The 26,938-nt window shown below is 28.1% G+C and overlaps 1 protein-coding gene across 1 annotated transcript in view; it reads left to right on the top strand.

The window, feature by feature from the left end:
* The window catches only part of Gfrl (Glial cell line-derived neurotrophic family receptor-like), a 290,881-nt gene that overhangs the window by 224,282 nt on the left and 39,661 nt on the right, over positions 1–26,938 (top strand). The window contains exons 8-12 of the mRNA XM_065502246.1: positions 11,126–11,377; positions 15,375–15,389; positions 16,890–16,945; positions 20,957–21,141; positions 21,640–21,798. Coding sequence (XP_065358318.1) covers positions 11,126–11,377; positions 15,375–15,389; positions 16,890–16,945; positions 20,957–21,141; positions 21,640–21,798 — 667 coding nt within the window. The remainder of the gene's footprint in view (positions 1–11,125; positions 11,378–15,374; positions 15,390–16,889; positions 16,946–20,956; positions 21,142–21,639; positions 21,799–26,938) is intronic.

Genomic DNA, 26,938 nt, shown 5'->3' with positions numbered 1-26,938 from the left:
AAATTTTTAATGGTTAGTGATAGAATGGAAATATTGGTTCCGTTTTGCTAAGCTTGAAATGCCTTTTAATCGTGCATTTTTAAAAAAACAAAAATTGTTTTTTTTTTTATTTTTTTATGCGATTTGGGCCCCCTGTAGTGAGTTTGTGGAACTATTTTTAAGGATTCAAAAAACATCAATTATATTAATTTTTGATGCAGAATCCATTGGTGAAATCTGCCGATTTTGCTCTACAGACAAATGTGCTCAAAATCCGCGTCTTTAGGTGCCTTGAACCACCACAAGGAGTGAAAATTTTCCAAAAAAAGGACGCCATTATTTTTATTTGCAGAAAACCCTTCAGAAAAATTATGATACTCGAAAAACAAATGACGTGACCTGGTCACAAACGAACTCTAATATACATATATGTATGTTAAAAAATTAAATTTGTAAGTAGTTAAATTTGTATTTTCTTACAACAACAAAGATTTATGATAAAGATAAAAAAAATTAATCTATATTTAGGTTTAAGATCTTTAATAACAAGCAAAACAACATTCGTTAATTAAATTTTAAGTGAATTTTATTTTTATAGAAATGAGTTGAAGTAAATGTTTACATTATGTGTTTAGGAAAATGGAACATTTATCAATGAAGTATAATAATTTTGCACTAAGTAGTTGAGAATTTCTAAGATTTTAAGGTGTTTAAAATTTGATAAGCTCAGATTTTTTAAAGAGTTCCATGTTTTTCCTGTGTTGTAATGTTGTACAATTTTTTCAAGGTGCAGTATATTCAATATCTTTATATATTTTTATTTACATTTAAGGTAGTGGTACATAATTTTTAAAAGTGACATTATTTTATATCTAAGTTATTGTGGAGGTTCATTTTATGGGAAAACGTATTAAAATTGGAAATTATAAAGTGTTTTTGTATATAGTAGTAGTGCAGTTATTGCCATGTTAAAGACATTAAACTTAACAGTTAAATTTTGTATAACAAAACCAATTTAAAACAAATTGTCTATCAATTAATAATAAGTATACACCATGTTGTACCACAATAACATTTTTTCATAAAATTATCTGTCATTATTCATTATAACTAATCGCAGAAAATACTAAATAAATAATATTAAATGAATAGCAAGACCAACAAAACAATATAAATAGACTTGTCAATTTAAATAACGTCTTAATGAGAACAGCAATGACTTCCTGTGTTAACACAAAGGCAAAATGAAGGAAAAATAAAATTATCCTTTTATATTATTCTATATAATATACCTCTCAGTCTTTCTCAATCTATGTCAGAAATTCGCACATAGACATGATGATAACAATAAAGGACAATAACTACAATTGAAATGACATTAACAATAAGCAGTCAATTACATGATAATAAACATAGAGTATTACTGGTGTATTTCTGTGAGGCAGTCACAAAGTCTTATCATCAACATCGTCAACAACAATAATAATAACAAAAACAATAATGACAACAACATCAGCATAATATCTTTATCAACAAAATAAAACCAACACCAATTACATTACATTTCAATATTTCAAATATTATTCTTTACCACTACTATTACAATTATTAAGTACCCAGTAGTTCTAGAAGATATTCCCGAACTAGTGATTTTACCTATAATTTAGGAAACTTAGAGAACTAGCTACCAAATTAGCTACGTGACTAGTTTTTTTTATCACGTGTATGTCCTAAGAAAGTGGATTAAAATGAGTCTGTCTGATAGCTGGTCCAAAGTAGTCAACGCTTCATATACCGGTTACATAGATTCAGTTACCTTACTAGTTACCAACTGATTATTTTATCAGCTACAAAACTAGTTATTTTAACTTTGAAGCTAATTGACCTCAAAGGATCAGTTAAAACGACATATCATAGACAATAACTGATTGCTTGGAAACAAAAAGCAATACCAAAACTTTCCATTGGAATACATCTGGTGAAGTAAAATTACTACTTTCTAAAGTGCAGTACAAAATAAACGTTTAAAGTAACTGCACTCTAGGTTACATAGACACACTAAAATGACAATTTTCTTCACGTTTGGTTACATGGGAATGGCAGTATTTAAGCAAAAATAAAATAAACTGTTTGAGAATTATATCAATATAATTCGTATAAAACCAATTTGTACGAATTACTCACTCCAGATTACTTAGAGACACTTAAGTGATAATTGTCTTCACGCTTAAAGATGTATAAATTAACCAATTATCTGTGGGTGGGTGGGTCGATTTTTTTCACGAAAAATCGTATAGCAGAAACGCATTCTACGGAAAATTCTAAGAAATTTTCCCCAAGAAACGATAGGTCTAAGATCAAATCCTATCTTGCGCATTTCGTCTTTTATTCAATGATATTTCAGTATTTATTTTTTTAATAGTTGTTTTTATTTTATAAAAGACGAAATGCAGAAGATAGGATTTGATTTTAGACCTATGGCTTCTTGAGGAAACTTTCTCTTTTCCGCAGATTGCGTTTCTGCTATACGATTTTTTACGTTTTGATCGTCTATACAATTCGAAATAGCCTAATGCACATACATATCAAATTACCAAATATATAAATAATCAGCCAATAATTACTGTGTACAAGGGATACATTGACTACTTGCTTAACTGCTGGGTAATGTTTTGATTTCAATATATACAACAAAAAACACAATCAGCTTAACAACAAATACAAAATAAAGAACAACAACGATAGTATGAGTATTTCAAATATCAACAAAAATAACAATAGAAAATAACGTAAGAGTATTAGCTTTACTTCGCTCCCATCCTTCTCCTCAACTTCGAATGATCTTTGTTAAGGGTGTATGTGTGTGTTTGTTTTGCAAATATGGCAGAGTGAGAAAGAATACGAGCAAAATCATCTAAACAAAACATGAAGACTTTAGAAAGTGTTGTGTTTTTAACAATGGTTAAGCAGCTGAAAACAGCAACTCATCAGGGCACAGTGGTATGAAATGTAAAACAAGAAGACCTACATAAATCTGAAGAAATCTGTTAAATTTAACAACAATCTGTTGTTTTTCTTTCGTGCGACACATATACAGTGACTCACAGCATATCTGATGCAGGTAAAATTTTTTTAGAAAAACTAAAATTAGTCAAATGTTCATTCAATTTATCAAACAAATTTTATATAAAATGTAATGATATACATATATCCTGTTATAATGCTGAGGAAGAAAAAATAACAAATACCAATCTAATCGAAGAATATTTAAGCTCACAGCTTAAATGATGCGGTGTATTTTACACTTTCTCTGATAATGAAATACCGTTACAATGCATTTTTTTCTGTTTAGGCGCTAAGCTAAGGTCATTTTTAAAGAATTTTTATAAAAATAAGTTGAAAAGATTTTAAATTTTAAAATGGGAAAACAAACTTCAGTTGAGAAAAGAAAATACGCTATTCGTCATTTGAAATACAATTAACTTTTGAAATTGTTGCAATTAGTTCCTCAACTGTCCAGCACATTATAGAAAGTTTTCACCACGAAAATAGAATAGACGATAAATAAAATATTTAATAAGGCAGATAAGAGATGGATTGTCCATAAATTTGAAGAAAAACCCAATTTAAGAGCTCCAAAGTTGAAGAATGAGGTTGAAAAATATTTAGGTTTGACGGGTTCTGTGCGAGGCAAATTTTGATGGATGGGGTGCCCGAGATAAGCCGTTGATAAATGCTATTAATAGAAGACGAAGAATCGAGTTTTGTCGACAACATTTGAACACAGACATTTCATTCAGGATGTCCGTTATTTTTGCAGATAAAAGCAAATATAACCTGGATTTCTCACACGAGACTTCCTATCAGACCTGAAAAGGTTATATTTGCTTTCATCTGCAAAACTAACACACTTCCTGAATGAAATGTCTGTGTTCAAATGTTTTCGACAAAACTCGATTCTTTCAGTTACTTAAAGCCTTTGTCATGAAGAGTAAGTTTGAAGTTTTTACTCAAAAAAAAACTTAAACATTAAACATATCTTGCTATTAACGAATTCGCGCAAAAAATGAAATTAAACATTTAAAAATTTTTATTGTAAAAAAACCTTCTTTTGAAATATGTATTTTGGAAAAGTGTTCCGATAATGTTACTACCAATTTTTAAATGGAAGTTAATATCCTGTTAAATACCGGTATATTTCTTAAAATGTTCATACATTTATTCCACTGTTCATTACTTTATTGTCTGTATATTTGTTTAACTACGAATGTATGCTTATGTAAAGAATATTATTATCTTATCACACCAATTTTGCTATCGTTATTTGCCTTCACTGATGAACAAATTAAATTGTTGTTGTTTAATCGAAACAAAAGCAGAAAAAGGGAGGCGCTTGCTAAACGCTTCATACTCTGCCATTTTACAGCATCACTTCACTGCAGCACTTTGTTATAGAAACACTGACAGCCCACAATGACAGTCAGTGTTGCTCTCCTAGACGAGCACTGCTTTAACATGAGAATGTGCGATGTGCTTTAGCAAGTGCTTGTGATACTAAATTTATTGTCTAATCAATATAAGAACTCAAGTACTGGGTAAAGTAATGCTGGAAAAGTTTAAGTGGAAATAAGAAGATGCTGATAAAATAATTCGTTTTGTGTTTTTCTTGCATACTTTTTCACTCATTCAATCACACAGCTCTTTTTGTTTATCTAAAGGATTTACGCTGTACCAGTGCGGCAGTTTTGTGTCTGGGAAGGATATTTCTTGTTTGTCAATAAACAGTTTAAGTGTTGGGATCTTGTGACTAGTTGCTAAAACCAATGTAATCTTAATTTGTATATTATATGTGCGGAGGTTTTCGTGATTTTGTTGTGATTGTCATTGGAAAAGGAAAGCAATAGTATCTGATAAGAGCTTTTTGATTTACATACATATGGGCAATTCCATCCTTGAAACTTTTTTTCAAGATGATTTGAATAGGAGTAAACACTAAAATATTACTATGTGAAAGTATTAAGGTCAAAAATAATAGCTTAAACTGAATATATTTTATTTTTTAATTTAATTGGTATGTTTTAAGCTAAGATTGTGCGGAAAACTAAGCTCCCAATTAGCATGTAGCATGAAATGAATTAGACTCTGATTGTTTTTTTTTTTTGAAAATTGTTTATTGAAACCGAATATATATTTTCTATATATTCTGTCACGTACAGTATGTCACGTACGATATTAAATTTTATTTATTATAAAATTATCCAAAGATTTTTTTTATTTAAATATGACGAATTGTAAAGGAACAATATTTGGTTTAGTGGAAGAAATTAAAAAAAAAAACAGAACGCCTCTGACGATTCGCAACATTGGACAGCAATGTTTCGAAAGAACTTATTATTTGTTTAAAATATAGTACCCTCTGAATGGAACATAAATACCAAATTATTATTCAGATACTCTTATTTTTGCAAAATCTGTTCCCCTCTATAGGCGTACAAACATGGAATTGCCCATATGCAGATTTTTCGCATTCGGACAATGTAATTAAATGTTGATTTTTGTGATTTTGTGATTTGATAGGAGATTATTGCTGATGATGTAAATTTTAAAGGATAAGTCTGACTTTAATAAGATTCAAAATAAAATTCTAAGTGATAACTGTTGTTAAAAAGCAGCATATAGAGAGATACTTTTAAAATACCAAATAACAAATGAAATTTATAAAACTCAAATATAAAAGATACATACAATATTTAGGTTCCTCCTTTGCATTGAAATATTTTTTTCATCAGACATTATTGAATTTATTAATTTATTCATTTATATTTATCCTCTACTTATTATTTCTTTTGTTTCCTAATTTACCTTTAAAAAGACATCCATTAATTTCTTTAATATTTTAATTAAAATTCTAATGGTTTCAATTATCTCCATCTGGCCATAGTTGCTGTTTTCCTTTATGTCTCCAATGCTGCTTATCTTATTTGTAATTTCCTCTTCGCTTTGTTCGCATTTCATGCTGCTCTTTACAGTTTGACAACGGAGCAGCTTGTTTATTGTATTGTTTTACAACTTTATGACTTTTTTCACTTTGTGTTTACAAAAAGATAAATATTTATTTAGCACTTATTGAAGCTGTAGTGGGAGGAGAGGGAATTATTTTGTTTACATTGATAAATGTTTGAGTTAGAAAAATGTAAATAAAGTACCATCATATCATATTGTTCACGTTTTTTTTTCCTGGAATGAGTGTGTTTACTTACGATTAGCTAAAATTGTGGAAAGAAAGCAAAATGTAATATGTACATTAGAGTGGCCATTAGAATTGAATTTTTTGAAATGTTGAAACGGTAGCCGCTGAAAACTTTCGTAATGACCTAAAATACAGTAAGGAAATTGGGCTCATTCGCCAAAATATGGCCAAAAAATTAGTTTTTCTCGCAAATCGCAAAATTTAAATCGCAGGTACGGAAAAACTGTAGGAGGTATTGACATACTTTTTTCACATATTTATTCCATATTATGTTGTCAATAAAGCCCCATGTGATGATAAAAAAATTCTAACATTTGTTTAACAAAATTTTTAAAAATTGGAGTTTTGAAACTGCCTTTAAAAAAAATATTTTTTTTGGTTATACCTGCGAATAGGTTAACTGTATCCTATGAAGATAAAAACTCATATACAAGTTAATATGGATATATTTTAAGTAACAATAAATTGTTGTTTTAATATTTCTCAAAATATGTTAATTTTGTTCCTACATTTCTTGTTCTAGTGGCCTGAGACACGTTAATGTCCTGGCGATTTTTTAATAATTTTAACATTTTTTAACCAATTTTTGTCTTTATATCTAATTAGAACGAAAATTACGTACACATTTCGATTCTTTTAAATTAAATTGCAAATAAATTACTTAATGGCAAACATTTAAAAAAATTTAAAAAAAAATGCATTTTTTCCCCTTGTAAATGCACCTCAAAACTAAATCGAAAGTCGGCACGGGTTGCCCTTCTTAGAACAACCTTAAATTTTTGTTGGTGGTATTTTAGGTAATTACGAAAGTTTTCAGCGGGTACCGTTACAACATTTCAAAACATTTAATTCTAAGGGACACTCTAAAGGGTGGATTAGCCGACTGTAATGTAATGTAACCTTAACGGAACGGAACAGCTGATCGTTTCTATTGTGTGTAAAGTAGTTAAAGCAGTTATAGTGACAAAATGTAACGTAACTGTAACGTCTGAACCTGTTAAAAACAGAATTTCTTTACGTTTCAACGTGACATTTACTAACGGTGTTGTCAACTTGTTGATTTTAAAAGTCTTGTATAAAAAATACTTCTGCTCAGAACGCTTAACAATATTTTCAATGTTCTAAAAATGTTTTAAATATTTAAATAATATAAATACATAAATAAAAAACCAAATGTAAGAAAAGATAAACTCACTGTTTATTGTTGATTTTTTGTTTAAGCTATTTTTACAAATAAAGCTTGAGTGTCTGTAATTCTCATTCACTCTATAGTTTGATTTGTATAATATTGTTACGTTTTAACCTTTTCAAAACGCTGGTTTATTTCCTTTAAATAAACCGGATACTTTTGATTGCAAATAAAATTGTAACAACTCTTTATTTCTTTAAAATGTACAACAACAACAGAATTAAATAGCCACACAATGTTTTTTATACACGTTTATAAATTCTCAGAATTACAGACACAATTTATAATGTACACGAATTTACTTGAAACAAACACAACACACTTTAAGGCACTTAGATGATGTTTCTTCGAAAAGCGTCTCTGATCAACTCCACTCAACTGTAACCTCTGCCACTATTTATAACACTGCATTACCATCTAGAAAGCTCTTTAACTGTCAAAGTTCGAATATTCTAGATCATACGCCATCTGTGGTGTACTTTCTACAATGTTCTTTAACTGATTATTCGAACTCGAATACAGTGTTGCCAACTTACAATCAAATCAACTGAAAGCTTTTATTTAACAATGCCCACAGATATGTTACAGTTTTACAGCACTGTTACTTGAAAGCATTATGCTACTTTTAAATCAGCCGTTAAAATCGTTATATTTGAATTCAAGTACAATTTCGTAACAATATCTTTAGTTTTTCTAAAGCCTTTTGGGAAAAGGTTTCCTGATGATCTGGCCTAAGCAACCAGTGAAATGCGCATAGTCTACGTTTACAATGCAGAAATTGAAAGCTAGACAGACGAAGTTTGAAGGCGAGGTGTTGAAGAGGTACAGTGTGTATTACACAGGTTTAGGTTAGTTCAAAAGAGAATGAGAAAAATGTCTGCCTTTCAATTTCTGCATTGTAAAAGGGGACAAAGGAACTAGCATATCCCACAATAAAAAATGTCAGTGAATTTATCAATAATTGGGAAATTTAGCACAATTCTTACTAAAAACAAAATTTTTTTATTGTTATGGTAATATTTACTTATTATACAAATTAGTTCACACAAGCATTTATAAAATGTATACTAATAATAGTCGAAAGTAATAAGTTTGAAAATATTAAATTAATATTTTGTATAGACAAATTAAATTAACAATTAGGGCCCTTATTACAACTTGCCTTTATGTTCGAAATAGTGAAAGGTGAAAATTTAAGCAATAGAAAAAGGTACCCTTCAAGTTAACTATTACTATTACGAACATAAAGGCAAGTTGTAATAATGGCCCTTAGTATAAATTACAATACAATATTAATCAATTTTTAAGTCATCGGACCTTTAATAAATAAAGTCTGTATGACAAGGTAATAAATAATATTTATAATTGTCTGCTAATGGGTTAATATAAACATATATGAAGTCACTTCGAAGCACTTCACAATGATGATGAATACATTATGTGTAAAAAAATACTGTTTATATATAAGTACTATTACCAAAAAAGTTTAATAATTTTTTTTTTAAATCGCAGAAAAAAATTATAAAATCGCTTGAACAGTACTTAAAACAATTGTGTTGATAACACTTTCAAACAGCTGTTTGTTTATGTCAAAAACATATTACACGTTTTTAATGTTCTATAATCGCACTAAAGTGTTACGTTAAGTCAACATTACGGTTACATTACATCAACGGTCGGCTAACCCAGCCTTAATGTACTTACATATGTATTTTGAAATTTAAAGGGTTTTTTTTTGTAGAAGTAAGATATTTAAGTTACTTTTTCCCATAGGAAAAAATGAAATAGTATAGAAATTATATTCAATACAAAAATAATTATAAGTTACAGAGTGATATAAAAGTGAATGAAACAAATATGCAGGAGTTTTCAGATAACAGTTCTATTTTGTTAGATTTTGTTTGACAGATATAAGTTTTACATTTTAAACAAAAAAAGATGTCTAAAAATCTGTTGGAAACTAGCTGAGTTACGGTAGTTTGAAATAAAGATGCTAACGAACTAAAGCTAAATACTGTCAGCTATGAATTTTTAAATAAATATAACACGCAAGTTTGTATGAGAATAAAAGAATATTACCATAACTTATTCATTTCGTAATAGATTTTTAATTACTGACGTGTTTTGGTAAGCTACTTCTGTATGCTTTATCAAGTAGGATAGTATAGTCGGTCAAGCTCTACCATCGATACTCTACATTTAGTAAATAAACAAAAAACTTTATCTCTTAAAATTTAAATAATTTATTTTCAAGAGTGATTTTCGGAAGTTGGGTTATATGGGAACTATGACCAATCGTCATCAAATTATGTCGTGTACTTTTTTTCTATACGAAACTTATTTCTGTTAAATTTTATTTGCATACCAAATTTTAAAAATATTTATGTTCGTTAAAGTGGGCCTTGCAACCATATAAATACATTGACAATAATAGTGTTAAAGAACTTGTAAAAATTTTGAAATGGTTATAGTAAACCGGTACTTGCTAGCAGGTACTTTTAGCTTGTTAATTTAGCTCACCAGTGTCGTGGCCAGGAGATTAGATCTTCGCACGACCGACTAGTTGTTACATTGATCTCTGTGGCGTCAATCTTTAAATTGAGTATTTGTGTGTATATGTTTTAAAACTCCAATAAATTGATACGTTGTTTAACGTTTTAAGAGAACTGTGTCTTTAATTCTCTTTAATAAGACAACAACATGACTCATGAAAACGTGTCGTTTATAAGCGTGAAAATTACAACGGGAGAAGGAAATACTTGGACGCTAGGACCATGCAATTTTGTTTACAAACGGAATAACAAAATATACCCCACATCATTTTTGATTGTGGGTATAAAAAGTGATATTTAGTCGATGTGTGTACTTTAAGATATGTGATGGGTTTGTCGGATCTAAACCAATTGATTTTTTGAATATTTTAAAGCACGTAGCACATTAATGTGGTTGCACATAGGAAATATTTTTAAATATTGATGAATATCAACAGTAAAACAGAAGTGAATTAAAATTATTATAATTTTCGTTATGAGAAATGATCTATAGCTATAACTGATTGCTTAGCTGTTTTATTTTCAAATATTCAATGGGATGGTAAATGTGTCTCAGTGTCACATTGATTATTTTTTATTTATATGTACATCATATTATTTAAGAAATTTATAAATTGTTCTTAACCCTAATTTATTATTTATTTTTTATAGAAAAAGGTGAGTTAAAAACAAACAACATAAAACTTTTGCGGTCTTTTAAAGCAACCGATTATTTTTTTATGCAAGTATTCACGATTAAATTTTAAAGGCACCACTTTTATAAGGCACAATATTTATTTTTCAATATATTCAAATATGAGCACTTTTTTCTAATAAAAAATTTTAAAAATCTTTTTGTTACAATATTCTTTTTTCAATGATTTTATTTTGTATAAATTTTTTTTTAATTTTTTTAAAATAAAAAACCATATATTTTTTTATATATATTTATATAATTTATTACATTTATTTAAAATAAACCCTCTCAAAAAGGAAACAACAGAAAATCTTTTTAGGGCTAAAGAAATATTAATAAAAAAAAGCTATCATTTAAACTGTATTTAATAAGTGTAAAAAATAAAACTCAAATCAAAAAATCAAATCATAGATCATTGTATCAAAAAAAAAACAATATTTTTTTTCGTTGTTGTTTTCCATACTTTTGCCAATTTGCAGTTAGAGTTATGGGCATGGACGAGAAATTGCATCAAAAGATCTTCGAAGAGAATTTAGCATTAATCGATACGCCGTTGATAGCGACAACAACAAATACAATATACCATCCCGGTGCTGGTTCCTCACATGGTTACAAAGATATACTACCGTATCCGTATCCCATCAATTTGACCGAATTCCATCATCGACATAATATGCCGCAAGAAGTAACTATAATACCAGATGTCATAGATACTGGTATCGGTTATTCAAGTATGTTTCATTTCTTACTTTTCTTTTACAACTCCCCTCAGAATAAATAAATTTAAAAAATACAAAAATTTTATTACATTTTTCCTTTAATACTTTTACCTTTTTTAATAACTACAATAACATTTTTAAAGAAAGAGCTGTGTTTTTATAAATATTTTATTTAATTTTTTTGTTTAACATATTCAGGAGTTTTAGGTTAGTTTTGTGTTTAATAATTTATTGTTTGATTTCGTTCTACTATAAGATCTATGTTAATATAAGAAATAAAGCCACTTTATTACAATAAAAAATAATAATTAAAAAACAGTTACAAAACGCCATTGAGTTGTTTAAATTTAAATGTTGTTTATAACATTAAAACTTTTGTTGAAACAAATTCTTTATCCTATTTAATTAAAGTTTTCTTTTAATTTTCATTTCAAGTAGTTTGCTATTTTTATAATTTTTCTTATAAATTTTGCTTAGTTTTGTCTTTTCTAAAAAAACCAAAAAAAAATTACATTAAATTACAATTTTAAATATTCAATTTCGTTTTCTTTATATTGTATTAAACAATTTTTGAAAAACATATTTAAAAAAATGTTAAATAACAAAGTTTTTTCAAAGCACGCTAATTCAAGTTTTCTTTTCTTAATCAAAAGCACTGAAATTTTTGTTACAAAAATTAAAAAAAAAAAAACTCAAACATTTAAAAACTAATAAAAAACCCAAATTTTACATACAATTTTATTTATTTGTAAATCAATTTCTTACTAAAACCAAAAACCAACAAAAAATTTACCAGAAATTTTTAACAATTTTCCCCTTTTTTCAATAAAAAATGACTAAAATCAATAAAACAACACTTTACACTTTCAAATCATCCAACAATTAATAACATTTTTTATTCAAAACAAACATATTGATGAATATTGACATCAAAATACTTACAATGAAAAACAAACAACAAATAAAATTGTTCGTTCATTTAGTTCATGTTCAACAACAAACAAAAATTGAAGCAAATGCCACTAAATTCAACATTTTCATCACAAAATGTCAATTAAAAATTTAACTTTCAAATTGAAACTCAAACTCAGAAGTACAAACCCACATTAAAACTACATTAAATTGTAATTATTTCATTTTTGTTACTTGTTTATTTAAGTTGCTTTAAATCTCAATAATCAAATGCTAAAAAGAAAATCAAAAGAACTAAATGTTTTAGTTTCAAAATTCAAGCTTCTATCAAAACTGTGTTTTCTTTCATTATAATTTTTATGCTCTTGATTTATTTTTCCTAATTTCTAACTTTTGCGTTTACTTACAGTTTTAGTTGCTGTAGATTTTTTGAACCAAATCTTTTTGTTTTTTATATTTATGAAATTTGTAGCTAAAAAAAAGAGAATAAAGACAATTTTGCACAAATATCTTTAAAGTAATATATAATAATATACTTATAAAAAGAAACTAAAACTTTTATAAATTATTTTATAAAACAAAAGTTAGTTTATATTTAAACAGGTGTAAGTTTTTATTTTTATTAAAATAAACTAAACTTATTAATGTGCTAGTCTTTTCTATACAAATTTAGTTAGATTTTCTCTATCTATTTTATTTTTGTCTTAAATAACGCGTTAATATACCTTTAGTTAACCTGGCTAAGATTTGTATTCATACCCTCATACCTGTTAGACCTAAATTAGTGATTAAAGTTATTGAGCCCCCCTCTAAAAGTGCAGTTTATTATTATTATTGTTTTTATGTGATTTGTTTTGAAATTATTTTAAACAAAATATTTTATTAAGGGTTATTTTACAAAAAAAAAAAAAAAAAATAATTGATAGGTCTTTTTTAATTTTAATCAATAATTTGGAATAATATAAAATGAAAATCGTTGTATTATACGAAATCACATGATACAATAATTGTAGAAGGTAGAATTACTAGGAAGAGTTTTCAATATTTACTCCTATAACGTCAAACTTTGATTTTGATTTTTTTCATAGTTTCTTTTGTTTGTATAATTGAGAATTTATTTTCTAATGAGTGTACCTTATATTGTTGTGTCATGACGAAATCATAAAATTTAAGATACATATATTAATAAAATTATTTTCCAAAAAACATAAAGTCTTATGCTATGTTTTGTAAGATTTCTATGAACTAATATTAATCATACGCTCTAGAACTAACTACTAAGAACTAACTAATGGCGTTTTCTTTTCTGACACAAAATGTTGCCTATATATTGTGTACCATTTATTAAATGTTACCCATACCCTCATAATGTGTTGCATTTTTAACGATCACAATAGAACAAAATCATTACCATTTATGCAATTTTCTAGATATTAAAAAACTATACTTTTTGCTTACATAAAAAGTGGTGCATTTCTAACCCTTTGGTAAAATTGAGGGTGAAACATGTAGCATATATTCAGGGTTTTAGTGTAACATTATTAGAAAAGAACGCGACCAAACTACATTTTTTTCAGAAAAGAACACAAAGAACGGTAAAAGGCAGAATAAATGCATAATTTATGCCGGAAAAGAAAACACCATAAGTGTAGTAATTTAATATTCATCTTACGTTCCAGGTGTACATTTCTTTCAGAGTTAGATAAATTTCGTATAATTTCTAAAATTTTGCAATTAAGTAAAGTCAAATTTTTTTAAGTTTTTTCTTCTTTATTTATTACAATTCAAATTATAAATTATGCTTCAGCGCCTTAAAAATTGAACTGTGTGGTGTCTCAGACACCATTTATATCCATAAATAGACGCGTAATTTTATTGTAAATTGTTTGAAATTCTAGATGAACATTTAATTTACAATTCTCAAATCAAGTTATACAGCGTTCAAATACATGGTTATTTTAGTCAGTATCCAGACTATTGATTTTCTCATACAATCTTGAGTGTCAGTCAGCATCCTAACAACAATTATCGTATTGAGAGAAACGACATATCGTGGTTGACATGGCCAATAATATGCAACATGATCCAAAGACATCAAAACACAATTTCGTTCAACGATAAGCGCCACTGAGCCATGATTGTCTGCCGGCAAAAAATATATTTGCCTTCCAAATGTCCGATACTATGAGATGTTTATAATATAATTTATAGAACATTATTTTTGAGTCATTTTCCAATAGATTAACAACAATATAATCTGTGGTATTTCGATAAATATTTCGTTCTCACTACTTTCAACATAGGACATGTAATCAATCATCCAAATTCCATGGGAAATTCGTCCTCTTATTCCCATTACAGTGAGGAAAAGAGTAAATCTACACTCTCCATCCAACTTTTGAAACTTTATGATCGATTTCAGTATATTCCAACAAACATGGAAATTTGTGAGGCATTCGCCAATAAGAATTGTGCGCAGTTACTTGAATCTGAATAAAATGTTTGCCAAAGTCTATGGTCAAAACTCTAAATAATATATTTAAGTTACGTAGTCTGTTTGCCATTACAGAAGTGTATCGGTCTAGTCTTATGGACAATCGAGGTCTACTACTACTTGCTAGAGAAAAATATCCGCATTGTAATTGTCCATTATCAAATTCGTAAATAAATCCCAGCAGTACAATATATTCGATCAGAAAACCAAATTAACCCAGCTCCCAATAAAAACTTAAAAAATACTATTGTAAACAAAGTTAGCCTTGAGACTTTTCACTTTTTTATAAAAATTTGACTTAAGAGAAGTTATTTAATTCATTGGAATTGCATAGATTTTATAAAATTAAAACCATCGCTTTCAAAACAACAAACCAATACCGTTGACATTTTCAACCAATTTATGTACATTATAGCTTATTTTATTCCAAACAATACATAGTGCTGGTTCATACACGTCAAGTTTACGTGAGCAGGTCTTGAATTTATAGAAGACAGAGTAAGAAAAAAGGAAGGCCTTTCCAATCTCCTTTCCTTTCTCATCTCCAAACTCAAGTCTTGCGAAAGTAAACTAGACGTTTGTAAACCAGCACATACTTTCAAGCTATTTATAATCGAAGTAGGAAGAGAAATCGTTCTTACCTTAACTCCAAAGTTATTAAAAGAAATCACTTACCAATCAGGGTATTAATATTAAAATTAATAAATAAAATATAAACTCTATATTAATTTGAAATTGTTATTAAATTAGAAGATGATATGGAATGAAAACTCTTTCAAACATTTGGAATTAAGTTAAGCAAATATATTTAATACACTAAACATTATATTCAACAATTTAGATTACACCTACAGATATAGAACCCAAAACTTTTTTCGAATTTAAGAAATATCTATCAAATTCTATAATAAGCAGCAGTATAATAAACAGAATTTTAATTTAAATAAACTACATACTTAACATACCAGCTTCACTATATAAATCGTGCTTCAAAGCGTATGAGTAATATTATTTGCATTTCTTTCTCACATTTGCATTTGAATTGAATAGTTTTATTAGGAAACAAAAGGTAATACAACGATTTTCATATATACCAACTACTATTACTATTTATATAAATGTATGTATGTCTGTATACCTATTTATTTAAAATCTACTATTATATATCTACATTTTCATTTACATTTTCATGACTACATATCACTGAAAATGCTGAAACTTATTTTCAACAAAAATTAATTAAAAAATATTTTCTATCTTCTCTTTCTTTTTTATTTGTATTCCTTTTATCTGCTACCAAAAATAATGAAAATACAAAAAAAAAAATATTTTTTCCTATTTCCAACGTGTGTTTTTTCATACTTTTTCGAAACAAAATAAAAACTAAAACAACGACAATGTAAAATGGATTGGAAAATCTGCAAACAACAACCACCACACCAAAACTACTGATGCAATGAAATCTACATACAATTACAACATGTAAAATAATCAAAATGGGGAAAAAACTTAAACATAAAAAATTTCTTTAAATATGTAAAACTATAAAATAAACCTGGAAAATCTTCTACATTTTGATAATAAACTAAAAATGAAACATGAATATCATCTATCAAACTACTTGGCCCAACTACTAACAAACATATGCAACAATATTAATACAAACCAAAAAACTAAATTCTACAAAAATTTTCACTTGAACACGTTTCTCTCTAACTGCTTGTCTTTGGAACTCTGCATTTCTCTAAATGCAACAAACCTTAAACTACTCCAACTCTTCTTAATATTTCTTGGGTATATGACCAACAAAAACTGTTATGGTTTGCAACAAAACATAATGATGACAACGATGATGATGTTGGCGATAATATGTATGCAATTATACAACTACTATGCAATAAATGCAAAATGTTCTACCTAATGTCATTGCTGACAATGAATATATGTTTGCATGTCGGCTGCTGTGTGTGTCTTTTTAAACACTAACTACTTTGGGGGGGTACTTGGTGCTTTTGTGTATTTGTTGCCATATTTTTTCTGCTTTTTGGTTTTGTGTCACCCCTTAATGCTTATGAACTTCAACAAAATGCTTGTTTGTGGATCTCTCAACTATTACAGGTGGTCCGGATGTTGAAGAGAACACCTCAACGGATATAATCAAGCAACACTTTCAGGTACGTAAACAGCCAGAATAAGTAAAACTCTTAATATGTGTACCTTAAAAAATTTGAAGTTTTACAAGTTGTTTAACTTGTATTCGGGGGAAGTAGGCCTAAACAAAATGAGTAAAGACATTTAACACAAAAATTTCACATAAATTACTTATTGGATCACAACAGTTTAAATGAATTTATTTCGCAGTAATAAAGTCCTAAAAATTCATTAATATTTGTATACAATTAAAAAAGCGAGAAAACTATTTTTTTTGACCAATTTCTTCCAAATTTGTTGAAATTTCATACCCAAATTTTAAATGGTAATACAAAATCTAAAATTCCTTGAAAATTATAAATTTGGTATTGCTTAGGTTCTGTCTAGGTTTTTATAACAATATTGGGAGGAACGAAATATTTTCGACAAGGCTCAAACATTATCTATTCCAAATTTGTTCAAACAGGTTCTTTATGTTCTTAGGGTGGGTCAATTTTTTCGGGCCCAAAAAACGTGGTAAAGCGTATAGCAAATTCGTAATCTACGGAAAATTCTATGAACTTTTTCAGAAGAAACCATGGTTCTAAAATCAAAATCGAGCTTCAGATGTTATATGTAGTACTCGACGAGAAGATTCTATACATATGTAATTTTTTGAAATCGGAACACAAACGAAGAAATATTATTATTTTTAAAATTGAACATACCCGAGGTCTCCTAGCAAAAGAGGTCTTGAGCTCCAAATCTTCTCGTAAAAAACCGTTAGCTCGATTTTGATTTTAGAACCATGGTTTCTTCTGGAAAAGTTCTTAGAATTTTCCGTAGATTAGGAATTTGCTATACGCTTAGTAGTCAAAAAAAATTGACCCACCCTAATGTTCATACAAAATTTGAAGTGGCTCAAACATTTTAAATTCTTTTTGGCTTGTTTTTTCTGGAGGTTCAAAGTTTAAATTGTATATAAAAATGGTTTAAAATCGGTTAACCAATTTTTACAATATTTATCTAATATACTCCAGATTCAATGTACTATCCTAAAAATCATTTTCTTTTCTACAAACAAGTTGTCCTTAAACAAATTCCAATATCTAAGGAGTACAGAGTGGGACAAGGAGGGACTCACGAGATAACAATGTCCAAATATTTTGAAGCCTAACCAAAAAACTTCAAATATATTTTTAATTAGTTGTCCGATTTTTAAAAACTTATTTTTTACATATATCGTATGCACTTCAATTATCAAAGTGTATTACCAGAAACCATTTTCCGAAGGAAATCAATATATTTTAAGCAAGGATATTTTAAAATGATGTACATTATTATTTTAGTAATAGACGATAATATAAATTTAAATATATAGAAATATTTTTCGGCTTAACTGTCAGTTCATGCGATTTTTTACCTTAAATTATAAGACTAAGTTAATAAAAATTGGACAATTACATACATTATTTAAACATTTTCCGTAAATTCTGAATGGTTCATATTTAAGGAAAATCGTTAGAAAAATGATTCCTGTTTTTATGAACAACGCATTTCTAACCTATTTTAATCTACTCATTTACTTTAATATGACATCGAAAATTTTACTAACAGTTCAAAAGTTTAAAAAACCAAACTACAGGGAATTTCTAAATTCTGGAGAACTTCAAATTTTGTATAGCCATGGAAAAAGTGTATAGCTAATATAATCGAATTCAGAACAGTAAAAGTAACGAAATATAATTTCCCTTCATTTACGACATCTCATTAAATCATTTAATTCAATTACCGACTTTTGAATGAGTACTAACTATAAAAAGATACTCCAATCGTTTTATGAAAGTTGAAATTATTATAGACGTTAGAAAGAATTGACATCAACACATAAATTTTAAAAGCCGAAATCTGAAAAGTTCACGCAGTCAAGGCAAAAATATGAGAGTTATTGAACTAAATAATTATTTATGAGTTTTTCTTCTAAAATGCTAAGGAGCGCTTCTTAAAGTTTTTGAATTTGTGATAAGCTATCCCAAGGCTGATAGAAAATAGCGCTTTTTGCATTTCTCATAACCGATTGTAACAAATTTACCACAGTTATTATGTATTGCAAGTGTTTATAAAATCATAAACTTTTTAACTCAAGACCAGGGTTGCCAGTTTAGCCTTTTTGAGGCTAAATTTAGCCTTTTTATTTACTCTTTAGCCTCGAAATTTTGGTTTTAGCTTCGTGGCTTTTTTCTAGCCTTTTCTTAATTTTAAAATAGCCTTTTTTGAAATTAAAAAAGGCTAAACATTTCGAGACTAAAGAGTAAATAAAAAGGCTAAATTTATATTTGTGAACCATTTTAATTTTAATTCATTACTGATTTTCATTTAGCTTTTCAACATACTCAAGAATTGTGCAGTATTAAAAGAACAAATAACAATTGCCAATATCAAGTGGTTCAAAATGAAATAGAGTATTTTATATCTGAAAGCTTAAATGTCTAGCAAATTCTCTTTCAAGAAAAAATTGTTATTACACATTATATTCATCATTATATAATGGACAAGAGCCCCACAAACTCTTGAAGGCTTGTGATACTCGATGGCGATCATTAGCCATTAAACGTCTTGTGGATCTATGCTTCGAGTTAAAACCCATTTTGTTTTAATTTCGTCAAACCAGCAATTCTAAAAAGCCAAACATTTAAGTAATTAATACACTGATTATAATTTGGCGTACCATCTTTTTTTAAAACCAGTATTGCACAAAGTACAAAAAGTAAATAAATCATTTGCTGTTTTCTGATTTAAAATTCAAGGAATTTGATCCATTATCGTCGCCAACTGAAAATTGTTTAATGTTTTTGACACATTTTTCATACTAGTTTGATGAATGAGAGATTAAATAAAGAACGTTTTAATTAGTGAAGATTATGACAAAAATAATACGACAAATTAAACTAATTGAGCAATTGCGACAAAGATTACCATATGAAAACTCTACGCAAAATCAATTTTTTTCCCGTTGATAATAAAGTAGTAAAACCAAAAAAAAATATATTATGTCATATTGATAGTGAAAAATTAAAGTGCTAATAAAATTACGAAGCTTAAGGCTCAGGGGCAAAATATATTAAACTACAAATTGACAAATATAGAACCAACAATGTCCATTTTCTGACATGGTTAATCTAGTATTTAACTTTTTAGTACTTCCTTTAAGTAAAGCAGATGAATTTTATGAACATATTTTTTATTTAAAAATAAATATAAACCAAAATTCTTAATTTATAATATTTTAGTTTTTTTTTGGCTTTTTTCTAAAGCTGTTTAGCTTTTTGTGGCCTTTTTTTGAAGCCAATATAGCTTCTTTTTTCGCCAGCTCCTGGCTACACTGCTCAAGACCCTTTCCGGTCAAAAATTACGATGTTACAAAAATTCAAAAAAAAAAAATCAATTTGATGTTGTTTGAAAGACACTCTTTTAGTCAAAATAACACATTTTTGTGTATAACTTCTAAAAAAAATGTCCAGCTTCGAAATATGTAGAAATACCTATATTCAAAAATTTTTGTTTTTTTCGCTGGGTGTAGGTAAACCTTAAAAATAAAATTTAGAAAAGTTAATTTTTTTACTTTTCTGAAATTTGGCGTCTCGAAAATGATTTTATTGATCGAAGTGGATTTTTTTTCTCATGCCAAAAGCCATAGAAAAATCGATGGCACAATATCGATTGCTAAATCGACCCACTCTAATATACATAAAACATTATTACACAAGTACTTAAATATATAAATTATCTAATTTATGACTACAGTAAAATAAAAAATGAAATAGCTTAGAAATAGTGATGCTTGAAACTGAATTTTTTGATAATGATAACGATGGTCTAAAGTTATAAAAGTCCTTTATGCCTAAACTGCTCTTAACTGATTGAACTTATTCATATAGAAAGACTTTTGTTTTGCTGTGTTCCTGGTGTCTTATTTTGTCTATGCATTGTGTTGTTAACTGCCTATTTATGATTTTGTGCTTTTTTTAACTATTGTTGTTTGTTTCTCTCATTAGAGTACCTGTCATACAGCATTGGATACATGTCGTGAAGATCCGTCCTGTTTATCGTCGTTACAGCCAATGCTACAACATTGTGAAATGCATCGTTGTAATCGTAATGCATGCATGACTTCACTGCAGGCATTTTATAAAGGTCCACATGAGGACTTAAATTTAGATGTGGCCTTTTGTTTATGCAAGTAAGTACAACGTACTCACACACTCACATATCCATGTAAACATTTATGTGGATTTTGGGAAAACTTGACTTCCAAAACACACACAGATAGTTGATAAGTAGATACAAACAGACACATAAATATAGTTTTGATTTACCTTTCACTGCATTGAATTTTATAAAAGAGAGTGAAAAAAAAACAATTGAAACCAAATAGGAAAAAAACAAAACCAAAAAACAACAAACAAATCAAAAAACTTTTGCCCTGCATCAAAACAACAACTCTTTTTTAGATAATTGTTTGTGGTTTTTTGGTTTAGTTTGTTTTTCTCTGATGTGTTTTGAAGTTTTTCTCTATCCTTTTTATACCATTTGGGTTTTTTTTTTAAATTTTTGCAGAAATGATAAGTTTTGAGTTTTTATGTTCCTTTGTGAATATGGCTGTGACTACTATCTGTGTATGTAACTGTTGTTGGCTTTTTCTTCTCATTCATTTTTTTTTATGTTCATTTTGTCATAGAAAAACAACAAATCGTCATGATAGTTGTATGATTGCTCAGGAAAAACTACATCCGGTTTGTGCACAAAGGCCACCCGACAATAATAATCAACAGAGCTACACACCACCACCATCATGTCATGCTGTGGCTGAAGCATGCAAAGTGGAACGTGAATGTCGGTAAGTTTCATTTGAAAAGAACAAATCAGAAATTTCTGTTTTAGATAGTTGACATACATATGAGTGTATATACATACATATATGTATGCGTATGTAAGTTTAAAAGTTTTTGGTAATAATTAATCTAGTTTGATGTAATTGCTAAATTATAAAATTAGTACTCAGAAAAATGTAAATAACATTAATTAGGAAGTTTAAAAATTTAAACCTTTACTATAACGAAATTATGTATAAAAATGAGTGCTTCAGAAAGTGCAGATAGAATTACATGAGCTAGCATTAAAGAATACTGCTCAAAACACCGGATTGTGTCTTCCGAACTAGGAGACTTAGTATAAATCTGAATGAAATTTTGCAGGCCTGATTAAAAACTGTTTTTTTCTGTTTAATTAAAGTTTTATGTAACAATTTTGTTATGGAAAATTTTTGCCTTGGAATTGACACAATTGTCCAAGAATCAAAATTTTCAATTGAAATGCCAAAGTTAATATCGTATTCAGTCCTTCGCACTTTCATATTACAACAATAAATTGTATTAGTAAAGAGTATCCCAAAATTCAAACAAGAGTTTAATAGTGGAATAAAGTGTTACAAATCAAAACAACTAAACTTTTACATACATAGATGACATTTTAGAGTAAGTAAAACTCGGAAAGAATGATTCAATTTGGAATGAATCTTTGAATCATACATGTAATGAATTGTAATTTTTTGAATGCATTCATTTTGGCCAAGATATGAATGTAATTAAAATTTTAATGAATAATTGCGCATTCATATTTGAATTCCATGATTATAATCATGAATTAAAAATTCTGGAATGCATTCATTTTAGCAAAACAATGAATTCAAATTAAGTATGAATGAATCATGAATTAAAAATGCTAAACTATTTTTAGGACCCTGTTTACAAAACAATTGAGGAAATGTATTTATGAAATTATTGGAAAATATTTTTATATTTACTACGATTTAACAAATATTTTCGTGTGATGAATGTTTGATAAAAATAAATCTTCTATGTGTAGTATTAACCAGAGTACGGAAACAAACTAAACGAAACGTTTGCTATCGTTTTGTTTTGTTCTTTGCAGTGAGTAAAAAAAAACCAAACATAAACAAAAATGATTGTCCCATTTTGTTTTTTATTCTTTTTGCTCGTGAGCGCAAACTGTTCATTAATATAAACGTACGCAGCTAGAAAAGAAAAGATTAAGAACAATATTGAAACATTCTGAGAAAAAACGTTTAACAAACGTTTGGTAATTGATTTACTCTTTATAATAGAGAACAGAGTGCAAAAACAAACAAAACGAATAAAAAATACGTTTCTCTATCTGTTTTGTACTCAAATGTACGATTGAAACGGTAAATTAAATAATGCAGATGAGTGAAAAGCGAATTGTTTCGTTTTCTCTCTTTGTCACTTGAAAAGTTTATGTTTTGTTTTTGCTCATGTACAATACAATTTAAAAATTTTGATTTGTTTTGTACATTTTGCAAAAGTCTGCGAAATGTTTTGTTTGTTTTCATACTCTGGTATTAACCCTCACTCTATACCAGTGGTGCCCGAACACATACCATCAAAGCTTTGGTTGTGTTGGTAAAACAGCGGAGAATTTGATTTAATTTTGTTCTGTGAGTTGATATCAAAGCAACAAACACATTATTATTATAAGAACAGCGGAGAATTTGATTTGATTTTGTTCTCTGAGATGAAAACAAAGCAACAAACACATGATCATTATAAGAAAACGCACAAGTAAGCTTATAGTGTATGTGTATCAAAGTATCGTCAGCAGAATTTTCTTGCCCTATTACGCGTGCTAGGGAATTGTGATTTCGGGCACCACTGCTCTATACAGATCAAAGGGGTGCTTGACTGTTCAATGTATTCATAGTTGGGGGTAGTGCACTAAATGTTGATTGAAATCAGCATTGCACTATCACCCACTAAAATTGAAAAAAATTTAGTTTGCTCTATTTTTTTATCAGCTTTAGTGATAATGCTTATTTCTTAACTAGCACTAAAAAAAAATAGTGATAGTGATAATTTTTTAACTATCACTAAACGAAGATTTAGTGCAAAAATCTGCACTACAATTAATTAGTGCAAATTTTTAACCTGCAATCAAAAAAAGGCTGCTTTAAACACACTATCACTAATTTTTCAAAAATGAGTAGTCATGAAATTGTTGAATCCAAATTCGAAAAATAAAAGTTTTAAATATTTTTTTTATTTTTAATGAAATATTAGTCTTAAGTTTTAAACGAGTGTACAGAAATAAACTTAAACCATTTTGAACTTAAAAATTTAGTGCACAATTTGAAGTTGCACTCAAAATAGTGCATACAAAAAAGTTGCAATAAACTGATGATTGCATTTTTTTAAATCAACTAATTTAATTTTGAGTGCAAAATTTTTTAACTCACTATCACTAATGTTTAGTGAGGCTGCTAATTTTCAACTCAGCACTAAATATAAACAAAATGATTGCACTAATTTTGCACTATCATTAAGTATTAGTGCAAACTGCAAAATTATTACAATTGAACTTGAACCAGATTAAATTACTTCAATTAATTAAATTTAGATAAGTTCGAACGAATAAAAAATAAATAAAAAAATGTCTTAAAATTCTGTATAACTATTCTGTTACTCACTTCCATCCACTATCAGTTTACATAACACGTTTCTGAAGTTTCATCAATATCCACCAATAAATATGTCTAATTTGTTTATATTTTAATATAAATTCCTATAGAATATTTAATTTTGATCACTGTATCGAAAAGTTTTGTTTTACTATTGTATTCTAATCTGTTGTGTTACTTATTAGTACTAACTGTGTACAAAGTACTATCTTTTGGCCTATAATATAATATTCGGATAGCCAAATGCTAGAGTAACTAATTACTTGAACATGGAAATATATTTGCTTTAAACTCATGCATTTTTGAAGGGTTATTCTTGAGCACGCTGTTGTTATTTTTAGCTTTGTTGCTATTATATAATTAGAAGTTGACACGATGAGACTGTATATTTAAAATACAGCATATATATATGTATGTACATAAATTTTATTTACACATACCCCAATAAACTCTCAGCCACCCACACATAGCAAACGAGTACGTTCATGAGGAAGATTTAAGTTTGTCGTTGTTTACGGCATTATTGTGTCATTATGTATTTAACTAAACTAAACGACCGCAAAATACGTGGCTGTAAAATTAATTGCCTTTTAAGTGAATCACACTTGTTAGTGGTACTAGGATGGGAAGGAGGAGGAGCTAAAATATCCCATAGTAAACAACTGAAATTACGCTAAATTAGCTAAACAACTATATACATACAAACACATACACACGCGCACACATACTGCCACCCGTGATGTATGCAATACATATAATATTTGTCTTTTATACTCGTATCCTCGCATCGTCCCATACAAGAATAAAACAATTTTGTCTCTACATGCTGGGAGGAAACTTTGTAATAGAGTTTGTTTGACAAAAAATGTGATTTTAATTTAATCAAGATTTAAGAAAATTAAATTTATTTGCAGTTAAATCATTGAAAAATCCGCAGACATATTTGCACAAGAGCTGTGCTAGAGAGTTAATGACATTTTCATTAAATTACCAGCAAAAATGTTAAGGGGAATGAATAGAATAAATAGAAAATTAGAGGCTGTACTGGTATGATGAACAGGAAATATAAAGTGGCTTTTAAATCCTAATATACCACATAAATACAATACATATATTTTAAGAAGGCTACAAACTCATAGTATATTTAGAAATATATATTTATTTTTAATTTAGTCTTTCTAATTTCTTACTGGATATATAGTAATAAACACAACACAGAATGCTTGTCTATGTCAGTGATTTTAGTTTGAACCTTATATCAACTTTATTTTTAAGTTTGTTCAAATCAGTTGCTCATACACAATTCCTGCAACATAAATAGTGCATGTTGTGTATACAAGTGCTTGTAGTAGTTATTGGCGTAAAGTGCTTACGACACTTGTGGGTTTGAAGTGAAGACAAAGTTTTACTTTTCTCGTGGTATTCTAAAAACTCGACATGAATATTGACATGTTCAGTGGTGTTCAGAACAAGGCATACATGTGCAAATAGCCTGAAAATATTATAAAACAAAATAAAATGTGTACATGTGAAATATTGCGAGTATTAAACTAAAATTGTGGAACTGGCTAATATGACATAAAATTATTATTTTGGTTTGATAGTTATATTATACTTGACTATTAAATGAATATACTGGAAACATGTTTGCAAAAAAATCAGAAGCCAAGGTCTAGTATATTTTTATCAGAAGTGAACCAGAGTTCTTGTTGTTTTTTAAATTTTATTTTATTGTATAAAAGAACTGTTCAGCAGATATGGAGGAGCAATATTTTTATATGTGTTATTTCTCAATCACCGTCAGTTAAAAAATAATAAGGTGCTACATTTTGAAGTCAACATTTTGTGATTTTCATTTTTTTTTGGAACTGTGGGCCCCTTAAGAAAATTAAACGCAAAACCAATAATTAAAAACTGAAATTCTTTTAATGTATATATAACTGATGTGCCCTCATTAACAGCAGAGTTAAAAATCACTTTCAAATCTGAAAAAAATCAGCGTGAATTTTGTTCAATGTCTATATAAAATAGAATAGTTTGATTTTTTGTGATAATTGAGTTCTTTTGTCATGGAAATATTGAAATACAAAATTTAGTAAAACATCTCACAGCATTTGGTATTCACTTAGCAAAAATGGTGTTCACTAGATACAAAATACTGCGGAAGAGATGTGGGAACTTAATGAATTTTAAATAAATTTTTGTTCGCAATAATCTAGATACTTTTATCTCAACACATTTTACTGAGGCACATCTACAATTTGCTAAAAACATTATCCGAAAATAGAGCGGGCTCTTAAAAAATTCAAAATTTAGTAAAAAGAGAAATAATAAAGAACGTTCAGTTCCTATAATAAGTCATTTCATCTGTAAAATTAGTATTGTATATAAATTACTTTCCAAAATTTTTGTTTAAATTATAAATTTTGAGCTGCAATAATATTTTGGGAGCAGACATTCAAGCTCAATCAAAAACTTTATTTGA

The sequence above is a fragment of the Calliphora vicina genome, chromosome 1 (assembly GCF_958450345.1).
Source record: "Calliphora vicina chromosome 1, idCalVici1.1, whole genome shotgun sequence".
In the NCBI taxonomy this organism is placed as follows: domain Eukaryota; kingdom Metazoa; phylum Arthropoda; class Insecta; order Diptera; family Calliphoridae; genus Calliphora; species Calliphora vicina.
The sequence above is the reverse complement of the archived record's forward strand: the minus strand, read 5'-3'. Positions and strand labels throughout refer to the sequence as shown.